At 28.4% G+C, this 23,834-nt stretch overlaps 3 protein-coding genes across 10 annotated transcripts in view; 2 read left to right on the plus strand and 1 right to left on the minus strand.

The window, feature by feature from the left end:
* pan (transcription factor pangolin) overlaps positions 1-7,005 on the plus strand; it is a 54,308-nt gene extending 47,303 nt beyond the window's left edge. For 4 of the 8 annotated variants that reach the window (XM_089224821.1, XM_089224818.1, XM_089224820.1 and 1 more), the window contains 2 exons: positions 1,525-1,597; positions 4,365-7,005. In XM_089224821.1, the coding sequence (XP_089080947.1) occupies positions 1,525-1,597; positions 4,365-4,884 (593 nt within the window). In that variant the 3' untranslated portion in view covers positions 4,885-7,005. Of the gene's footprint in view, positions 1-913; positions 1,068-1,524; positions 1,598-2,559; positions 2,733-4,364 lie in introns of those variants that run through there. The other 4 variants (XR_016191230.1, XR_016191229.1, XM_089224819.1 and 1 more) reach the window with 4 other exon arrangements.
* Positions 7,006-13,347: 6,342 nt separating this feature from the next.
* On the plus strand, positions 13,348-21,636 carry Sesn (Sestrin). Its single transcript, XM_089224830.1, has 7 exons — positions 13,348-13,991; positions 14,769-14,948; positions 15,099-15,281; positions 17,123-17,303; positions 19,170-19,429; positions 20,222-20,557; positions 21,338-21,636. The coding sequence occupies exons 1-7, from the start codon at positions 13,965-13,967 to the stop codon at positions 21,425-21,427; spliced, it is 1,257 nt and encodes a 418-aa protein (XP_089080956.1). The 5' UTR covers positions 13,348-13,964; the 3' UTR covers positions 21,428-21,636.
* Positions 21,637-22,268: 632 nt separating this feature from the next.
* On the minus strand, positions 22,269-23,615 carry LOC107170495 (methionine aminopeptidase 1D, mitochondrial). The gene has a single exon (XM_015520629.2). The coding sequence runs from the start codon at positions 23,417-23,419 to the stop codon at positions 22,448-22,450; it is 972 nt and encodes a 323-aa protein (XP_015376115.2). The 5' UTR covers positions 23,420-23,615; the 3' UTR covers positions 22,269-22,447.
* Between the last annotated feature and the right edge of the window lie 219 nt (positions 23,616-23,834).

Consider the following 23,834-nt stretch of genomic DNA (forward strand, 5'->3'; position numbering starts at 1 on the left):
ATGATCATACATAACATTTATATTACTGTGTATTCGTATATCGACTATAACCATTTGTCTAAAAAATGTTTAACACGTCCCTGCAGTATACTCGCTATTCATTCAGCCACTCAGAACTATATATCTGTAGATTTCTATCATTTGACAATAACATAATTTACGTTAAATATAATTTAGCCGCATGTTAGACGATATAATATTGTGGTCGACATAAATTGTTGTGCATCTAACCCGAGCGACATATTTTTATTCATATTTATATATATTATACCCATTTATATACATATTATATACGCATATAATATGATGTATCATATGTGTATAAACATTACGAATCGCCATAATATACTAACTATATATAAATATATATTAACAATCTTATAGCCTGGTCGTAGCTCGAGCATAATGGTCAAAACGAAATGCGTGCTTGCCGGTGGTCGTGCACCAAACAAGATATAATATAATGTTATATAATATATATAGTTTGGGATGTTTTTTTCGAAAAACAACTTTTTTGGTAGCTTGCTTTTAACGTTTGTTTTATATCCAAGAGATTTGTTTCACAAGAACTTAGCCGTACAAACACACGTTTAGCTCCAAATAATTGAACAAAATGTTATTATTTTTTTTTTTTACATTTTTTTTTAATTCAAATTTTTACAAGAAGAAACGATTAATAATAATAATAATGATAAAAATATATAGAATCATACAATAAAATCATTTTTATTTTTATTTTTTGTTCTTTTGTAACCAACTAGGTGATACTCTTTCTTCCGTTTTAATTCTTGGTGGTAATAATTTGTACGAAACAAATGTATACCTAGTGTTAATCTTTTTTTTATCATTTTTTTTTTTTTAACTCATTACGATTTGTCACCTTACATTTGTGTATCTGTGTGTGGCAATATAGTGGCACGCGTTAGGTCGCGAAGAACAGGCCAAGTACTATGAGCTGGCGCGTCGTGAGAGACAGATACACATGCAGCTCTATCCAGACTGGTCGTCGCGCACTAATGCGACACGGGCCAAGAAGAGGAAGCGCAAACAAGAAACCCATGACGGAGGTAGAACCCAAAAAAAAAAACAAATAAAACAAAACAAATAATAATAATAATGTCGAATAAATAAAATATGTCAATTTTATTTATTTTCTATCTTCATACTTTTTTTTTTTTTATTAATTTTACGCTAATGCGTTCGTTTCCTGAACATTAGACGCTTTTTGATGCACGTTCCCCCTATATATACATATATTTTATCAAAATCAGAAAAAAAAGCGAACACATAATTTGTTTATATTTTGTTGTTGTTTAATTTTGGAGTTTAACGAGGTGTTTGTCTGGCGCAATTATGTATGCATGGTACCCAAAATAAGGCTATTTTTTGAAAATAACGGTTGTTGTATTTTGCTTATGAACGCCTATATGCTTTAAAAATAAATAAATAAATAATAATTTTACTGGTTTTTTATACATAACTAAAACGATTTTATTTCTAATTAACTTTTTTTTTATCAAATAGGTAATAACAGCATGAAAAAATGCCGTGCGAGATATGGACTCGACCAGCAGAGCCAATGGTGTAAACCTTGCAGGTAATTATACTCACAACGATAATATTTGCTATAATCAAATATTTAATGTAGAATAATTTCACGAGTAAATGTCTAATAAAAATACTTGGTCTGGCTCCTGTGATGTCCTCGTTTTTAAATACATTTTAGTATTTTTCATATTTTCAAGAATTACTCCTCCGAAATATACATATATTATGGCTTTCTAAATTTTCCATAAAACTGTATATAGAGCCAACTTCTTTTAGATTAATATTGTTTTTGAAGTGTTATCCGCTACAACATTGTCCAAATAACTGTAGCTATATACCTAAATTTAAAAAATAAATTCTTTTTTAAAATTTAACGATTCAGTTACAACGTCTTATTTTTCACATATTTCTCATACATTTAGTAGTATATCATATAATATATATTATCTATATATATTTTTCAAATCATTTCCAATGATTTTTATTCTTATACCTAATCAATATACTATATTACTTAAAACATAATGTTGATCATTTATATTATCTATTGCCGCAAACCTATTCAGAAAATGTGTCTTGCCAGAGAAAAGTAATCTTAATGATAAAGCTTTAATATAAGTCTGTTAGCTTAATCCTTAATACAAAGCTTTTTAACCATATCAGTCTGAAGCACCGAAATACGTCTTTGTTTAAAAAATATATATATTGCCCACTTTTTTGAGTAATTTTAGAGCATGTAGACACATTTTCTGAATATATTTAGTAAAATATATATGAACTTTGATTTGTATATATAAAACAAAAAAAATAGCAAGACATCCAGAGTAATATACGATATCAAAATGACTGTGTCTTACGAGTTGATTTGTTCGTCAAAATTCTGGATGTTCTGTGTAGTGTTATTTTACCATTATTATGTATGTAAAATATTAGGATATACTATAATATTTTTGTGGAATTTTGTACTATACCTATATGTATTGTGTGTATGACGACTGATATGGTTTGTAGCCCTGACGGAGCAGGCGGAGGAAGCATCTTAGCACAACACGTTCACGGCCCTTCCAACGCTGCTTCCCCACAGGGGCCCACATATGTTAATCTGTAAAAAAAAAAAAAACAAAAAACAAAAACAAAAAAAAAACCAAATCCAAATATAAATAACCCAAATAATCATCAATTTCGTGAGTTCATTTTCCCTATATGTTAATGCGTGTGTTTATATATTTTTTTTATTAGTAATGACGATGTATTATGTTGTTGTATGTGCTTCGTCCGTATCAGTTTTACTCGTTTTTTTTAACTTTTAGTTTGTTGTTGTTGTTTTTGATTTTGTCACTTTTATTACTATTTCTATTGCATTAACGTTTTTTTGTTTTGTTTTTAAACATTTTATTACCTATACTAATTATATAGTTAGCTATACCTAATTATTGTAGGATTTTTAGTATTTATTTTTGGATTACAACAATATAGTTTAGCGTAGACATTTAATTGCGTGTGATCCCTTTTTGTTTTTAGCTAGCAATTTTAAAAACATTTCAAACTCCTCTCATAAGAAAAGAAAATATCGCTTACGTCCCACTCAATTTTTCATTATACTATTATGGTAGCTGTTATAGCAACTATATTAACATTGTATTATCGGCATATATATCGCTACTATTTTCTAACTAGAACGATTCAATCGATATTAATAAAAAATAATAACCAAAAGCACAAAATTATTTTGATTCTCACAATTTATTATTCTGGTAAAGTTTGTTGGTAGCTTTTAATACATTTCACGGCTTAAGAAAGTTGTAAAGTTCGCGGATATATTGTATTGACGCCTCAACATGATCGTTTGCTAAATTAATATGAACTTTTACTATAGGTATTAGACTTATCAGCCTGTAGTTTTCTAATATTTTAATACAAGTGAGGGGAATTTGAATATGAGTTTATTTCTTAGTTTATTTCAAAACATGTATATAATTTTATTATTATTATTATTATTATGATTGAATAAAACCCACATTTTCTGAGGGTTGTGCGTGCGTTATATTTTATCGCTAATATTGTACGACTTTTATATTTTATATTTTAATTTTTGCCAGTCGATTATATTATAATATTATAACATGCGTGTATAATGTGGGATGTATTCCTTTAACGATTTAACGATGATTACCATATCGCTTATCATTAAATCGTCAAATGCTCCATGGATACATCCTTAACATAATATTTAGGGCAGAGGATATACAGTATTATTATCGCCCTAAAAAATCTCAATATATACATGCTGTAATGCATTAAAAAATAATTTCTTAGTGTCAGAAATAATAAATATTACAAATCAATAAATTAAATATAGCATTTAAAATAAGAACAAAGTTAAAAAACACATGGACAACAGTTAGGTGGATATACAATCGACAAGCAGCCATTACGGTTACAGTGCGTGAACATTTTAAATAATCAAATGGTAAAGAACTGAATTATTGTTTAAAAGAAAATGAGTAAAAATATCCCCTAAAACAATAATATTATTCTTCGAAAACCAAAAAATATCTATAAATGCATATACAGTATCAAATAAGAAATACGTATAATTTTTAGTTTATTAAACACAATTTTTTCTAACTGTCCTTTTTAATGATTGCGCAAAAAAAACAAATATTCTAATGTTATAAATCCTCTGCCATAAATTATTATATTATATGTGTACACTCATCTATAACGTTATATTATTCTCCTTATATTATATTATGACGACGACGAAATATTACGATTATCTATGTATTAATTGTTGCTCGTACTCGGTTTTTTAGGCGCAAAAAACGTTGCATACGGTACATCGAGAGCGGCGGCGACTCTGGCAACCAGTCTGACGACAACCAGTCGACGGGCAGCCTGGGCCACTCGGACAACGAGGAAGCCGACTCCGCGTCCAGCCCCGGTGGCCTGAGCGCCCTGTCCAGCCTGACCAGCCCGGGAATGTTGACGCAGGCCAGCCTGTCCCCTGCCACGCCACTGACGCCTCACGTGTCCGAGTACGAGTGCCCGCCGATGTCCGTGCGCATGCCGTTGGCCGTGGTGGTGCCCACCAGGCACCATCAGCCGGTTGGCACCAACCCGCACGACATCAACAACCCGCTCAGCGTCAACCAGCTGACGGGTGGTGTCGTCAACAACAAGTGCCATAACAACCCCAGGGATCTGCAGCAGCAGCAACAGCAACACCAGCAGCAGAACGATCTGAAAACCGGCGGTGGCCCGAACAACCAATCCGAACAACAACAGCGCCCCAACAACAGTAACCGGACGCTGCCCGCCATCAGCGTGACGTAGCGAAGCTAAACGACAGTACATAATAATAATGATAATATAATTGTAACGATGACGATGATGTCACGTGTAGGATAATCATATTGTTATTGTTGTTGTTGTTGCGTACCATGATGTTTATTATTATTATTAATATTATTATTATTATTATTATTGACCCACCCGCTCAATTTATCGTAATTTTTTTTTTTTATTCTCAGCGCAATGATGATGCATGCCCAATACAAATCGAATATAGTTTTAATATTGATATTTATATTATATTCGTAAGTGTATTGTGAATGTATTTGACGGATAATTATGACGTGTTATAATCTGGGATTATTGTAGGCAAATAAACAAAAACAAAAACAAAAAAAAAAATAATACATGAGACGGTCGAGCCGGACGCTCGCCATTCGGGACTTACCTACTTATACTTGACCGTAAAATTCGTTCAAAATGATAATGTTATTGCTATTATTAATATTATTTTATTACCATTTCGAGAATCTTTATATAGAATCCCTTTGCGTACCTCAAAGACTTATCGCAATTGTTTTAATTAGTTCTTAATCATGTTTGTGTGTAATTCATGAAGTATAAATGTTGTTTGTTTGCCACTAAAAATTAAATTAAATATTTAAAAAACAAACTCTCCCCCCGCAAAAGAATTCACAATACTTCGTTATTATTGTTTTATTTTATTTGTGTGACCATCAAATCAAAACGTTATTTTGAATATTATTGTTATTTCACATGATTTTTAATAATATTTTATAATAATGACACGATGATGTATAACATAAACAAAATAATATTTTAATCAACGCGTATGACGACGGTTCGTTCGTATTTATATACTTGTATAAACGTATAGGGCTGTATTAGTATTGGACATGTTAGATGTGTTTTGTTGTATTATCGTGGTCCATATTTCCAAAACTTTTTCTTTTAACTCCTCCATTCGTTGTGTAAACATCACACATGCCATTGAAATGACTTGTTATTTTTTAATATGTTCCTATATCTTACATGAATTATGTTAACGTTCAAGAATATTATCGTAGGTACCAATATGTAATAATATATTAATTATATCCAATACACAGCCCTATATAATTGTGTTTCTACCTCCTTTATTGATTGTGCCAGTTATGAAAGCTAATAATTTGTAAAAATTTAAATTTAAATAAAGTCACACGAATAAATCATTAATATTTCGTCGTACTTTCAGAAATACTCTTGATATTTTAGCGAGTAGAGATGTAATTCAGATTATTTGGAAAAATTGTACTTATAGATTTTTTTTAAGTTATATGTAATTAAAAAATGTATATATATATACGTATGTGTGTGTATGTGTTTGCATATAATTATATGTGTATAAATATATATATATATATATATATATTATTATTATTATTATTATTATTATTGTATTTTATTATTATTTTTTTATTATTTTTTTTTTTTTTTTTGGCAAAAAGCTAGTCATTTTTGCCAGATTTATTAACGTACAGAACCCACTTATAAACATTATTGTTTCAAATTTCAAATGAGACTGAAGACAGTTAAGATAATTTGATTTCAGATTTAAATTTTAAAATGTATGTTTGTATTACATGTGTTTTTTTTAAATTTATGTGCCAAATTTTCATAATTTTATTTTTTCGCCATAAAGTATATAATTTGTAAATGTTTTAATAATGCAAAAATATTAAGCACATTCCAAAATTGTCTACCATATAGAAATATCGTTAAGTTTTTTTTTTATTTTAATTTACTGTGAATTTAAAAAACAATTTGGGACTGTTACTGTTGCTAATATTATTTTGTAATATTTAATAACTATCTAGATACATAAAATATATATACACATTGTAATAAGTTATGATGTCTATAAATTGTTTTTATACTTAATTTTATTTAAAATGAAAAATGTGCAATTTGTTTTATATAATTTTATTTGTTTTCATGTCTTGAGTTTTATCCCTCCAAAATGTTCATTTCAACAATATTGTACACTTTTTTTTTGTTGTTTTACCGTCTATTTTACTATAAGTGTTTTAGTAACTTGAACAAAATATTCTGTTGATTCTAATTTCCTCTGTAATATATAGATAAAAACATTTTATGTATAAACGTGTAGCATTTTTTAATCACATCATTCCTAAATAAATTAATTTGTAATTACTCCTTGTTGGGGTTTATCAGCAACACCTCAAAATATATTAGCAAAAAAACAATAATAATTTTAATAATCTGTAAATAATGTTTTCTAGATTCTGAGCGGAGCGAGGAATGTATTGGTTTGGTTTTATAATGATGTTTAATTCAAATTTTTTTTTTCTTTTGTAAACAATTTTTCTCCCTCTAAACTTGCTCAAAAGTTTCAAGTGTAGCATCTTTTCTGAAAGGTAATGTTCTAGAGTTGGTACTTTGAAGACGTCATTTTTTAATTTTCAAAACGGTACTTGAAATAAAACGATTAAAGAAGAAAAAACGTACGATTTCACGATTTTATAATATTAAATAATCACGGACGACATTTTTTTTTTTTTTGAAATTTATAATAATATAATTAATATAGTATAACATATCCTAGACTGATAAACTGTTTCCACTCAGAATCGTTTTTTCGTTTACAATGATATTACATTATTGAATTCAAATTTAATACCATCCATTACAGTAACCCACTATTGTAACCTAATTTTAATCAAATTGTATTTTTTGTATTAACTTAGGATTATCTATTTGACTTATAATTTTTTTTTAAGATCTCCCATTTCAGACAGATATAAATTTAGTGAATAATAGCCAAAAATACATTTTACTGTCATAATGTCATTAAAAATTGATATATAAAATTATTTTTTCAATGCAATATTTTATAAGTTGCTCATCTAGCTTATAGTTTGAAACTAACTTAGAATATTTATTTTAAAAAAATTACTGAAGTTTTAAAATTTCTATGAATGTTGATTAATTTATTTGATCAAATGATGTGGTGACGATGATGTTGACCAGAAACACGCATATTTTTTAGGGCTCTATTATACAATCTAAATGTTAACATACAAAAATATAAACAAATGTGCATTAAAAATAATAAATTAAATAACTTGACAAATTAAGAACTTGTAAAGCACTTTGAAGATCATTTAAAAAAATATGCATTTTGCGTTAAAACCCAGGCTCTTATTTTATTAGTGAAACTATAAATTAAATCTAAAATACAATATATTGTTAAGCTTTGATATCTTGGCAATTTATGTATGTAAAAGTATTTAAAAGATTCTTTTGTCTTCTATAGGTGTTTATTATTGGTATTAACTTAGATTATTAAACCAATATAGACCATAGACACTGGGTTGTATCGTATATATTATATTAATTCATATAATTATTTATAATAATATTTACTATAAGTCCTTAATTATTATAAATTATAAGATATAATTTAGTGTAGACTAGGTAATGGTTAAAATGAAAGAAACCATCTAAAAATAAAATTTATGATTTTGTTTATTTTTATATTTCTCTTATGAATTATAATTTATACACTAAAGATACAACTAATTTTGACATATTGCATTGCTTTTTATGGTCTACATCATAACTATATAATCATTCATGGTTATAAATTTATTATATAACGTCTAAAATGTTAAAATGTGTTTATGTATTGTCACGTATATGGTGTGTTCTTAAAATTACAGAAAAAAAAAAACATAAATAAATGTATTTAAAAAAAAACCTGTATGAATATTATCAATAATATTATTATTATTTGTATTATATGTATTAGTCGAGTATGTGAATATAAACAAGCTTGTCAAAGAATATCAGTTACCTCTTACCTATTGCTAAAATAGTAAAATGTAATACCAAATTTCAGTATTAAGTAATTATACTAATTACTAATAATTAACAAATTCCTACTAAACGCATTACAATTTATTGGTACATATATATATTTTAAAATTAACCGATAGGACTGACTATAATATGAGTGATGTACTGATATAATATAGGTATACCTACTTATTAAAATATTAATAATTCAACACGTTTTTTTTTTTTTATTAAGAAAGACAATTTACAATCTGTACACAATAATTACAATAAACAAATTAGATAAAAATTCAACACATTAAATCCAGATAGTATGTTGCTGGTATATTTTTTGTTTTAAAGGGAATTTCTCTTTTTTTTTTTGTATAATTATTAAATAGTTATTGCCTATTAGGTACCTACTTATAACTCAATTATACCTACTCTATAGTCCATTCTGAAAAAATTAAATTAAAATCATTTAAGTAGGTAAGTACCAACAACAATTGATTTCCTATTGGCTATTATTATAAGTATAACCTTCAATATTAGTGAGTAGTGACATAGTGTACTACATGGAAAATATTAAGCTGTATGACACTAAAAATAAGATTATTGTAAAGAGTTGATGGAAATAAGATAACTATTAAAAATTTTGAAAACTAATAAGATTTGTTCAGAATATAAAATTAAATAATAGTTATTATTATACAGATATATATTTTGTTTTCTTTCAACTTTTCAAGTCTTTCAATAACAGATATAAAAAACAATGCGGCTGCCAACTTTAATTATATATTGATTGTATAATGTATATCATAACAACTATTTTTTATTTTTCTGAAAAACAAGTTAATAAATACATAATAATAACTACCTATTTAACGTGATAATCATGCATTCCTATTAATATCAGTTATTTTAGTAATAAAATTGGCTCTTTGCACACGAAAACAATATAATGCGCTACCGTGTGTTTGGGTCAGATTTCAGATCAATCAGTTAATGATCTGATCAAAGACTCGAATAGCAATAAACTATTATAAAGCCGGATTCACACCGAATACAACAAAATTAATACAAAACAGTGTTTGAATTTAAAAACAATTTATATAGTCCTATTTATACTACCGGCCTTTGATAGGGGGGAAAGATTTTGTTTTCTTGTCTTTTGACTTTTACTATGTGCTCTATAGATCCATTATATCGTATTTATTCTTATAGCTACTTAGAGGCTAGAGTAGAGTGTTAGTCTATACTTGCAAACCATCAATGCAATTTTTAAGATTTAATAAATTAAAAACCTTAAACATAATATTGAATTGCAGTTAAGCTTTTTTCAAATATTATAGTTAACGTTAACTTGAAAGTAAAACCATTTTTTGTGTCGATATATATTATTTTAAAAGCGCTTATCTAAGAAATATGACATTTTTAATAGTGTCGAGTGTCGACATTACGTAATGTATTAAAAATACATTTTCTAAATTATTAATAGGTAACCTACCTACGTATCATATATATAAACAACACGACGATTCGACCTTTAACAGTAAACATGTATTATCATAATTTATTGAGATTTGAGATGATGTCATCGCACTATTTGTTTACTCTTTCTGACCTACGTGAAGCACGGCAAATTTAGGTTTAGCAGAACTAATCTTGTGTTAGCCTGCATTATTAAAGTGAACTGACCGTTTATAAAACTTCAAGATAAGAACTTTATCTGTGTTAATATATAGCATTTTTTACGATATTTCAATTTTTCTGCGATATATAAGCAATTTTAAACTGTAATGTTTTGCATACTCATAACTTGGATTATTATATGACTAGGTGTTAATAGGTAATCAATAATCATGTTATACATAAAATTAACGATTTATTCGAAATTTTCTAAGTATTATAGATATATAGGATATATATCTATAGTATATATAAAAACAACTTAAATGTATCATATTTTAAAAAGAAAGACATTTTTTATGTAAATTGACACTGCACCTTGTAATTAAAAAATCGTTCATTCGTTGTTTTGTAGCTGTTTTATAGATATGTACAGTGAAAACTCTCTATAACGAATCTGAAGGGATCATGTGATTTCTTTCGTTATATTGAGAGTTTTCGTAATAAAGAGTAATTAATAGGTTTTAAATCAAACCAACCATTATAAGTTAACTTAAATGTTATTTACGTAATATAATAGAGTTTTTCGTTGTAACGATTTTCGTTATAAAGAGTTTTCACTGTATATATAATATATATATAAATCATCACTTTTATAATTATAATAAAATATATAGTAATATTATTATTTATTATTTTGGTATTAACGTGTATAAAACTATAAAATATAATTATCAATACCATTTATGACATTTTTCCATACATAATAATATATACATAATTATAATGATGAATTTCTTGACGTTTTATAAAGAAACCAATTATATTATAATTTATTCGTATTAAAATATTGGAGACAACACCTTAAAAAAACATAGATAATACGACTAACGACGATAAATGTTTAAAATGTATTGAAAAGTGATTGTGTTATACAGTAATAAAAATATAGATATGTAAGACAACATGTATTTCTATAAATAAATGGCTTTGAAAATTAAATTAACTTTTAAATACTATACAAAATGTTTATATTTCTATTGGACACAAATTTTTAAGGTTATTTTGTGTGAAAATAATATTTAAAAATATCCTGCTCTTGAATACAAATTTGCCTTGTTGCGAGTGGGTAAGATGGAGAAAACATATAATCCTCTGAAATTCTCTTCGCAATTCTAATTGGTTATTTTCTCGGCAAATTAATTCTAAACAATTTAAAGTTTAAACATAATCCATAAGAAAAACGTTCAGGCTCAATCGAGGCTGTCAAGTGGCAGCCACTTGTAGTCACTTGGTGACACATTAGTCTGATTTTTTAGTGTGATTCGCACAGATGTGTGGCCAGTGTGACCTACCAATATACTTAGAATTAAACATAGGTGGCAGGTGAAATATATATTATATACTTATAATAACTATTTACTATTATTATATTTGAATTTTCGTAAACATCGTATACGTTATACACATATTAAAATATTAATTATTATTTGCTATAGCCTAACAGCCTAAGTCACTAAGACTAGTAAGACTATATACTCGACACTCGTATTCCATAACCATCAGATGGTAGATGCGTCTCTCTGAGTATAGAAAATAACGTTTACAATTTATCAATTATATCATCTCACATCTTCTATGAAGGTACCTACCGTATTTCCGTTTAACGTTACTCTAAAAAGTAAATCTTATCAGTACGACTGTAGGTGTATACGTAAATACCTACTCTGAAAATTGAAGATTCGTATTAGTTTTAGAATGTGTCGAAAAAACCAAACCAACTGGCAATTATGAACAAAAATACAAAATGGTAATTTTTACGTAGGTAAAACAAATTTTTGAAAAAAATCAATTTTATTATTATAAGTGTAACTCTAAAACTTATAATCATCTTGAAATTTTTACCAAACATTTAAAAAATATTTTGACCTTTTTTTTAGCTATTTATATTTTATAGTCATGAATAAATTTTAAAAATTTAAAAAATATTATTCTATTAGACATTTATAAAAGTTTTTCTTTGTATTGTTAACATTAGACATTTTAATTAAAGTTCCCAGTAAGTTTTTTTAATTTCTTAAAAAAAAATTACCGTAAAGTTATGTTTTATTTTATAGCTACCTATGAAATATTTTTGATTTTTCTTATTTTATTATTTAGGTGGGAGGACATAGCGTTTCGAATCAGAATTGTAAATCGAATTCAAAGATTTTTCATTTCAATGAGGATAAACATCCATTATGACATGCTTGATCATACAACAAAGGGGCACCCACTTATTTTAAATTATTTATATTAAAATTAAAAATATTGACGAAATTATATATACAACTGTGTAGTTATTTTATTGTAATTTAAACATATTAATCGCGGGAAATTGTATTTTTTAAAGTATCTATAAACTCGTATCATTATATTTTATACACGAATTTTCAAATGCAAGTGTTTTTTTGGCAAAAATTAATTCAACAAATTATAAATTAAATTTTTTTAACAGCGACGATATATTCCATAAAATAGGTATGATACTTATGTAGCAAATAATAGTAATAATATGAGCTGACCGTCTTTGCTCAGAATCGTTTTTCATATTATGTACAATGATTTTATATTATTGAATATTTGAATTAAAATCTAACACATCTGCTACAGACTACAGTGACTCACTCGAAGCCAACTGTACCACAGAGAGGTACCCACTTGCCCACACTTTTTATTATTGATTTTATATTTTATTACGCATACCTATCTGTATTTAATGGACCTATTATGTACAATGTACACTGTAAACAACGACTAGACAAGAGCAGCTCGGCGGGACGCGGAGTTCAACTCGTGTACATATATTACATAATGTAAAACGTTGTTATTGTTAATCGTTTTTTTAATTTTTTTTTTTCACAAACAAGTGATAGTAAACACTTTTTGTCTTAAACACCACCGTCGCACCATCTACAGTACTTTTAATATTAAAAAATTTAAAATATAATTAAAAATTATTAGGACGGCGGCATTTTTATCAACATTATCATTATCATCGTCGTCGTCGTCGCCGAAGGATCGCCTCGGCGGAATTACGTTATGCGCGCGCGCGCGCGACAACAACACTGCCGCGAGTCCACAACCGCTCCGAACGGCGAACATCGATGTCTCAACTGTCCAACTGTCCAAGCAGTTTTACCTCCAACACTGTGGCTTCACCAAACGCCGTGTCGCTGTCAGTCCGCCGTAGCAGTTCGTAGACGGTAGGTACACCGTAGTGCCGTACTATAGTACGAACTACACGGTTAATCGTTAACCGTTCGTCGCCCGCGCAGCTTTGAGCTCACGTCGCCGTCCTCCCCTCCCGCCCCATCGTTTGCTGCGGTCCGTGCCGTCTACGCGATCTACAGGCAAGATTTCGTCAGCTGTTATCGTTAGCGGTTTCCGGGGTGTTTGCCGTACCCACTGCACACTGCGAGTAGCGACCGCTCGCGTTCTCCGTTTTCACACCGTGTCGTTATTTCGTCGCGAAAACGGAGGTCCCAAATAACAACGATGACGGCCACGGAGGGACGGCGGCGCGACAAAATGCCAACGGAACAACGGCACCGCTCGCGGACGACGACTCCGTGCGGCCACCGGACGCGACTGAAATGCAACGAGACCCGTCGGCGGAGGCGGTAAGCACACTTATAATAATAATAATATTATATTACAGGTTGATGAGTCTGTGGTATCGTTGTTTTGGCGATCCGGATGGGATCGTTTAAAACGATGGTTTTCTGTCGTCTATCTATGTTCAAACTAGGTACCTACTTATAAATCTAGAATTTCGTTTCGATGCCGTCAACTTATCGGCCGTACCGTTCACTGTACTCAAATTTAGTCTGTAATGCCTGAAATATGAATACAAAATCTGTTCAATTTTTTTATATCTACATTGATTTACAAATAGTTAACCAACTTAATACTGAATAGGTACCTACTAAATAGAGTTGACTATTAATTGTGATATCGTAATTTGCCAACACTTATTTCCTTCTACCTAACAACTGTTTAGCTTCTGTTTTTTCAAATTTTTGTCAACAGAACAAGTTGAATGATACCCATAACAATTTGTCACACCTGCTATTTTCTTCCATACTACCTATTATTATGCAATGTCCAAACTAAAGAATTATGTTTTGTTTATTTATGATGCATTAAGTGTGCATTTGATATGTCAAATTGCCAATCTTTAATTTTTAAATGAAACCTAATCCCTGTAGACAGGTTGATCGACAGGTCTCTTACAGTATCTATTTGCTTTCTCGACTGACAAAATTATAAAACTATAAACACAATCAGCAAAATAATTGTGATTTATTAACATTCTACCTATTTTGTAATTTATTGTAGTTAGCACTTATGGAGGTACATTAATTGTTTTAACCGATTTAACTTTTTTACATTTTTAGGCAGACATTGAAATGGATTATGTAACATCAAACGCCAATACTGTTTATGGGTTGGACCATGTGACAAACATCATGAAATTCCATAGCGCATACCTCGATACATTTCTTAGTCTTCAAGAATTTATAATTTATGGGGAAGGTCCATTGCCTATTCAATATCGTCACTACATCGCAATTATGGTAAATATACTAAAATTGCTTTTAAATAATAGGTATTTTGCAATTGTTTATTAATGTTATAATCATATTTAATATTCACAGTTTCTTTATTGTGAATTTATATTTTTTTTATGTTTATTGTATTCTAACAAATATATATATTTTTTATAGGCAGCTGGTCGGCATAAATGCACTTATCTAATCAATTTTCATAAAAAACAATTTTTGGAACATAATGGTGACCCTAATTGGTTGAATGGCCTCTCACATGTTCCTCGTAAACTTCGTAATTTATATGAAATCAACAAGATTTTAGCACATCGACCATGGCTAGTAACAAAAGAAGATATAAAAGTATGTATTCAAGTTAAAATAAACAAATTAAATGTTATGTATTATTCTTTATAGAAATAACTTAGTATATGTTTTTATTGCTTCGATTGATGAAATAATTTTATTTTAAATTACCTATGTATTATTTTTAATTTTTATACCTGCCGATTAACACAAATATGTTGATATGATGAAATTTATAATTTGTTTTTATAATACTATGATGTAGAGTAAATGTAATCAACAAATGAATAATATATGATTCTATTATACATAACTTATCTGCAAAAGTATGACTTATCTTTAGGTGGTTATAAACACACATTTTAAAATGTATCAGCATATTTTTAACATGAAAAACAAATATCAATTTATGTTTAATATCTAAATCAAGTGTGTAAAATAATAACAATAATCTATTCAATATATTGTGGTGTATTGAAGTGGATAAAGGGTACCCTCCGTCCAATAATAAATTAGCAACAAGTTAACATACATTTCTTAGTTATACAAAATTAGTTTAAAATAATGTACTGTTTTTATTATATTTTAATAATTTTATTTAAATTTCATTAATAGTTCTAGTTCTGTGCAGTGTCTACATTATGCAATGTATCCATCATCAATTTATTGTACTCACCTACAACTATAATCTATAATTATAAAAAAAAAAATATTATACTGTGAAATGATTAATTTTCTAAAATTGGTTTGTACTTTGTACATCAGTGCTCATAAGACATCAGTCTGGTGACAATGATGTCACTTTACTTATAAGTTATAACTAGGGCACGGATTTCAATGCAAGGTGCATACTTTTTGATTAATCTTAGCCAATGCTTTCCAAGTACATAATTCATTTCATGTAACGAGTGTTTCAAAGTTAAAAATTTTATTTTACATGTTTTTACGTATTTCATCTTTTTCTCTTTTTTTTTATTGCTGATAATAAATTAAATGATTGATGAATTTTTATTCAAGTTTATACATATTAGTTCTATAACATTTTGTACCTATAAAAAAAAAAAAACAAACAAAAAATAATAAATACTTTGTTATTAATATCTAATTTTTATTCTCTAAAATTATAATTTAAAACTGTTATAATAACATTATTTTGTGTAGGTAACTAACAAGGCAGTCATTAATTGTATGGTGATTATTATTAATACAATGAGTATATTTTATGATTTTTTAATTTGTCCCATTAGGTCAATAACATAATTATTTAATATAGTACCTACACAGTTTAATCTATTATTATCATAAAATATATAAACACATTAACATAAATAAATACATAAATACATTAATTATATATGTATAATTAATGTAATTATTCAATTTAAATTATTATTAATGTAAAATAATAGATATGCATTTTTGTAAATTGACCTCTAATAAAATTTAAAGATAAGAGTATTATTTAGACGATCTCATGGGCTTTTCCTATATTTTGATTTTGTAACAAGTTATAAGTATTTTAAGATATACAAAAGATTAACAATTTGTTTCAGAATTAAAATATAGTAATAAACTAATAACTAATAAGTCCATAATGTAATTTAAATAATACTCTTACCTTTAAATTGTGTAAAAGGTTGATTTTTAAACCAATGGAGCTAAACGTGATCTGCTTAGCGTAAAATGTACTATTTTACACTTGTAAGACGTAGACAACACATGGGTGTATCATGTCCTCATAATACATAGTTGTTATGTCAGTTCACTGACTAACTATTACTTACTATGATAACTTAATTATAATTAAATCATTAAATTATTATTTTTATATTTATAATAATTTAATGCTGTCTTTAGTATACAAAATAACTTACATTTATTTATTTATTTTTTAATAGAAAGTCGTCAAAGGTCCAAACTCGTGGTCAATGTCAGATTTGGGACATGCTATTGTACTACTTGTTCATTTTCATAGTTTGTGTAGCTTTGTATTTGCTTGCAATTTAAATGATGAAATACCACGAGCTCTAAAAGTGACTGGTATTTATTTTAGACGAAGAAGCAAGCCATGCTTAAGAGGTTTGTTATGTAACAAAACTATATTAAATTAGTAAATACAATGTTTTCATTGGAGTACGCAAAATAGGGTTCTAGAGCTTTAACACCTCCCCCTCGATATCTCTTCTTTCTTACAATTTTTTCTGTTAATTGTTAATTTGTAAAGCTAATTTTAGTAAAATTTAATAAATGTCTATGAGAATTTGTTGTTTAGAACAACTAGCAGACTATATGCTCTCTGAAATACAGGCACCATTTGTGACACTGGAAATGTTTACACTACAGTTGTAGATAGAAATTCTATGTCTACAACAAACGTTTACGCCATAGACTAATAATTAGTCTAGTTTACTGTATCATAGTTTACACTACACTAGGGCTGGCTCAGGATTTTGTTTTATAGTTGTTTTTAATTTTGTAAAATATAGTACTTTTTTTTCTATAAACAATTATGATAGTCACTTTGGAGGTGGTTTGAACCCCCCAAACCACCCACTAAGAACGCCCTTGCACTACACCCAGTGCCGGCCCAAGATACGGGCAAACTGGGCGGTTGCCCAGTGCGCTACTTTTTTAGGGGCGCTTTTAATATACGAATATATTTTATAAATTTTAGTGTAATATTTATTCAAATTGACAAAAATATAGCTAAATGACTAAATTATCTATGACAGAATATTCTGTTATATATTTTACTCCACTTTCCAGATTTTATTATTGTATTACAAATAATTACAAAATAATATACAATGATATACAGGTGATTCTTTTATCAAACAACACTCAATATTTAAAAAAGTATTGACTTTTTCAAAATATTTTTTACATTGTTTCAAGTTGTTAAAAAACCAACGCTTTTATTAAAAAATTATATATTTAAATATTTTTTATCCTTATCATTTTTAAGTTTTTTACTTTTTTGAATGGCAATATAGTTTTTTAATTTCATATTCCAAAGCAGAATATTTTTCTAAAAATTTTGATTTAGGACGAGTAGTTTATGAGTTATAAGTATTTAAAGTTTAGACAAGCGGAGTAGTGGACAAACATTTTGCGGGGTAACCCCGTACCACTACACTCTGCCAATCTAAGCTTTAAATACCTATAACTCATAAACAACTAGCGCTAAATTTGAAACTTTAACGTAATAATTAATTTAAAAAATAGCTTTATTAATTTATAAAATTTTAAGTATAGGTTACCATTTGAAAATCAAAAGTTGATAGTGGTTTATCTAATAAATATAAGGGTGAAAAAAATAAATAAATAAACAATTCAAGAAGAGTTTAAATCTACAATTTTGAAGAAAAAAATAAATTTGAAAAAAGTCAATACTTTTTTAAATAATGAGTGTTGTTTGATAAAAGAATCACCCTGTATAATCGTTAACTCGGGAAAACCAAAAAAGTATGTGTTACAGCCAATACGTCTATAAATTGTATCCAATTAAGTTTTGCAATCCTTTACCTATCCATAAATATAAAAATTTTAAACAAAATATGTAGTTAAGTACTTGTATAAAAAGTATTAGATGTATTATGGAGCATTTGATTAAGGGCGCCTTTCATAAAATTGCCCGGGGCGTCAAAATACCTTGGGCCGGCCCTGACTACACCATAGACCAATAGTTCCCAAACTTTTTTCATCATGGCACATTATTGTTAGATATTATATATCTCAGCATAATTTGAATAGTTGTTATCTAAGTATAAATATAATTTTTTTTTCTAAAGTTTCACTGCACACCTTTTGGGAAACACTGTTATAGATGATAGACCTATTCAATATTTATGTTTATGATATGTTATGCCAACTGAAATTATTATGTTACACCACCTATGTATCAAAATAAACCAGTTGTAGTATTATTTATTTAATATATTCAAGGTTATGCGGACGAAAGCGTTATATATGATGATGATGGTCTTGAACCAATAGTGGAGCGGATGAAAAAACTAAGTGAGCCAGCCTCAGAACAAGAACGTATACAGCGATATGAACTGGTTCAGAGTCAATTGTGTGACAGTGATACTTCTGCTGATAATGGTTTGGATCCAGATGTAAAACCTTTTGTTGAAGATTCTGGATATTCTTACTTAGATTGCTCACGTCGACAATTTGCTCAACAATCTTCATTTATTTTGCAGGTACTTATAATAATCTATAATTAAAAATGATATATTATGATGATAAATACATCAAATGCCTACTAGGACATTTTTAAGCTTAAAATGTTATTAACCAAATGTATTTATTTTATTTTTTTCTTATAAATCATATGATTTTTAAAATATTTAACTATATGCATAGACATCAGTTGATTGTATTCACTTCAATATTTTTACACGTGTCTAGTCAAATATACTACCAAATAAATAATATAAATTTAAATGTATATCAGGTGGATTAGTTCATACCTATATATGTATGATACAGAGTACTTATTAATTTCCAACAAAGTTAAAACTTTGTTATCAGATTTACATATTGATTACTATTTCATTTTTAGCAAATATTTATGTATGAAATTTATTATGCATTGAAAAATGTATGATTTAGGCTAATGACTTAACATTTATACTCTATCCTATCTAAGTTTACAATCCTTCACGCATTCATACTGAACTGCTGGAATGGTTAGACTCCCTCTAGATCAGTGGTTCCTAACTTGATATTAGGTATGGGCAACTATTGTAAAACTTTCACCACTATAGAAGTATGGACCACTACTTAATTTAATTTTTCTCTATACCTTATTTATTTAAAAATTATAATTTATACATACACAGATACACAATAAAATCAGCAATACTGTAAAAGCTCTGGAAAGATATTTTAATTGATTAATTTATATATTGAATTAAACACTGTATAAATTATATAAGTAGTATTGAATATAATTAAATGATAATAATTTTTATTATTATTCCTTTTTTCAGGAATTTTCCTGGGATCATCATGGTTATTCGTTAATTAACCGTTTATTTAATGACATTGGATTATTATTGGATAAAAAGTTCAAGACTGCTTATAACATGACATACTATACAATGGGTGGTCGCCCTCACATTGATACTTCAAGATTCCGTAGAGCAATTTGGAATTATATTTATTGTATTTACGGAATGAGAAATGATGATTATGATTATGAAGATGTTACACAGTTGCTTCGATGCCAATTGAGAGTATTTGTCAAGACTGCTACTTGTTACCCAGAACGTTTGAACAAAACAACCATTGAAAATGCACTAAAACATTTTGAATTAAGTGAAAAGGTAACATAAAGCAAGCAATCCATAATAGTTTGTAATTTAAGTCTAGCAAAAATAATTTTAAATATTCTTTAATTTACTTTTTTGAATTTTAAGCTATATAACAGAGTACATTAGTTTTTTTTTATTTTCATTAATTTCTGAGGGCTTTCTTAAAGGTTAAATTAACACAATATTTTTAAGCTATGTAAACTATATAGTAACTTGTAAATGTTAATGTACCATTAGTCCTAAATATTGGTTTCTTGGATGCTTCACCCACCATATTTTTTTGTGAAAAGTGCTCACTCCAGCATTTATTACATTTCAGTTCTAAAATTATCAATTAATGTAATAATTATTTTTATATTAGTTTCATCATTTCATGCACAATTTTTAATTCAAATTTTAGGTTTGAGCTTTAATTTTCAGTTTATACTTTTTTGAATAATATTTTAGGTTCTGAGAAAAACAATAAAAGTACATTGTTTTTTTTTATTTTTATATTGTCATATTATGAAGCAAAAAAAAATGCTTCAATTTCATGATGGATTTTTAGAAGAAATCTTTCGTTTTTCTGTGTACTACTCAAATGACCATTGCACTTCTTAAATATTTCTTCCCTTCCAGTCATTTTTTTTTATATCATAACAATATGATTTATCTTTAAATTCAAACTTAACACATCTGTTGTTATAGTGACGATGATACATTGTACCAAAACAACTTTCTTAATTTTTTTTTTTAAAGTTTACTTATAATGTATGTACCAATATTTTATTAAAATTGTTTCAATTGTTTCAGATTCACATAAATTTAATGATTATGGAAGCACGAATGCAGGCTGAACTTTTATTTGCATTGCGTGCTGTCATGAATTACATGATGCAGTAACCATTTATATATATTTTTTATAACATGTTATTCAATATTTTTTGTTATAATTTTTCAGCATGTATACAATTTTGGTTATACGATTTATACTTAAAGAGAAACCATGATTTGTTCTCATATATTTCTTTGCTTGACTTTTGTATTGGCTTAATTTAATCTATTTATTTAAATCCACAATATTTGCAGAAATTTTCTATATTATCATTGTTCTTACAAATTTGTATTTTATAATAACTGAATATTTTATAGTTATATTTTATTGTGATACTTTAATTTTATACTGATATTATACCATTTACAAAAAATATATTAACTATTATTGAATATTGACTAATTCATATTTTTATATAAGTACTAAACAATTTTTACAGTTATAAATTATAATTATTGAATACAACATTGTTTTGTAATTTATGTTTTTTTTTCATTCATACATGTTTGTTTGTATATTTTATTCTTATTATTCTTAAATATTTTTTTTTTTGTAATTAGTACAAATTTTAGAAATGTTAATCAAACTAATAATTGTTATCTACCTACAATTTAAAAACAATTTATACATTTATTAAAGTCAAGAACAAAAATAATATTTAAACATTTGATTTGTTACATCGTTATTAGTTATCAAATAATAATATATATTTTTTGATGTGTTTATTAAAAATAAAATTACAACAAGCTTAAAATTCTTCATTTACTACCATTTGCCCATCCAAATGATGCATTCATCCTTATTAAAATAATTAATACCGACTGCTGCATCTGTATGTATTGACAAACTCGCTGAAAATTTGTGGCAAGAGTACAAACGTAATAATTGTTTTAGAAGTTAGATGCACTGTTTATATTTTAAAACTGGTATATTTAAGTACTAAAAAATAATCTTATTTACAATTTTGAAATTAATAAAACAGGAAGTCATAATAAAATTTTTAATCAAATATAACAACTATTAATATTGTACCTTATTGTTTAGCAGACTAAAGGAATTCATAAACTACCATTGACACTTAAAATAGATTAAACTGTTAAAATGTCGTAACCGTTATCAGTGATCAGTATCGTGTGTTCAAATTGAGCTCCTCTAGAATTGTCGGCTGTTACTATGGACCATCCATCTTCTAACATCTCAACATCGCTACTCCCTTGGCAAACTACTGGCTCGACAGTAAACACCATACCAGGTTTCATTATTCCGGGATAATTGTGTAAAGTAGAATGGAAAATCACTGGAGGCCCGTGGAAATATGTACCTATGCCGTGGCCGGTTATGCTTGACACAACATAGTGACCGTGTTGGAGAGCATATAGTTCTATAGCTCTTCCAATGTCTGAAAAGCTTTTGCCCGGGCCACAAGCTTCTATTCCTTTGTACATGCTTTGTTCTGCTACACTAATCAGTTTTTTACCGTAGTCGTCTACTTCGCCTACGCAATAGGTCGCGGCGCAGTCACCGTGAAAACCATTCATATAGACGGACACGTCTACGGATATGAGATCTCCGTTAAGCAGTGGCCGATCGTCGGGCACTCCGTGGCACACGACGTTGTTTATTGACGTGCAGACGGACTTCTTGAACCCCTTGTAGTTCAACGGCGACGGATATGCGTTGTTGTCGATGACCAGATCGTGGACGAAACTATCGACGTCGTCGGTAGTAGCACCGACTTTCAACCGTGTCTGTGCGCTGTCCAGCACGAACTTGGCGAACTTGCAACTCTGCCGGAGCATCTCGATCTGACCCTTGTTTTGGATTTCCGGTGGACAATCGTGGTTGGGTTCATCGACGACAATGCCGGTTTTCGCGTACGAAGGTAACGTGACGTATTCTGGCACCGTTCTGGGATCGCTGACAGTTCCTGGGTGATCCACTACGTCGTAGACACCGAAATTAGTCTGGAATTTTGTCCACAAAGATTTCGACAGCCTCCGAGGTGTTGTTCCGTTGACGAACCACCGCCCGCAGACGGTCACGTTTTTACAGATATTCATGGTGGCCACAGAAACGCTCGCACGCTGACTGAAGGACGATGGCACGCGAACAGTTGAACGGACCGTAAATTATGACTCGTAATTACTGACGAACCACTCGCAAAAAAAACGCGAAACTCATTTGAAAAATACCCAACGAAGTTCAACGGTGAACATTCCATTCTGTATAATTTCCAAATATTATCTTGACACTTCTTGTAGGTAATCAGTATTTGTATTGTTCATTATATCCATAGATAATATAATATTATCTATGATTATATCAGGTTACGATGATAGGCGATAACAGTGCGAAATAGGTGATAATGATAGTGCCCGAAAAAAAAAATAACGGCCATAAATAATAGAATGACTGTCAGCAGCAGCTGTAGATATATATTACTTTTTTACTTATGAAATTTAAAATTTTTATTAG

The sequence above is a fragment of the Diuraphis noxia genome, unplaced genomic scaffold (assembly GCF_037042655.1).
Source record: "Diuraphis noxia isolate RWA-SAM2 unplaced genomic scaffold, SU_Dnox_SAM2 contig0003, whole genome shotgun sequence".
Lineage (NCBI taxonomy): Eukaryota > Metazoa > Arthropoda > Insecta > Hemiptera > Aphididae > Diuraphis > Diuraphis noxia.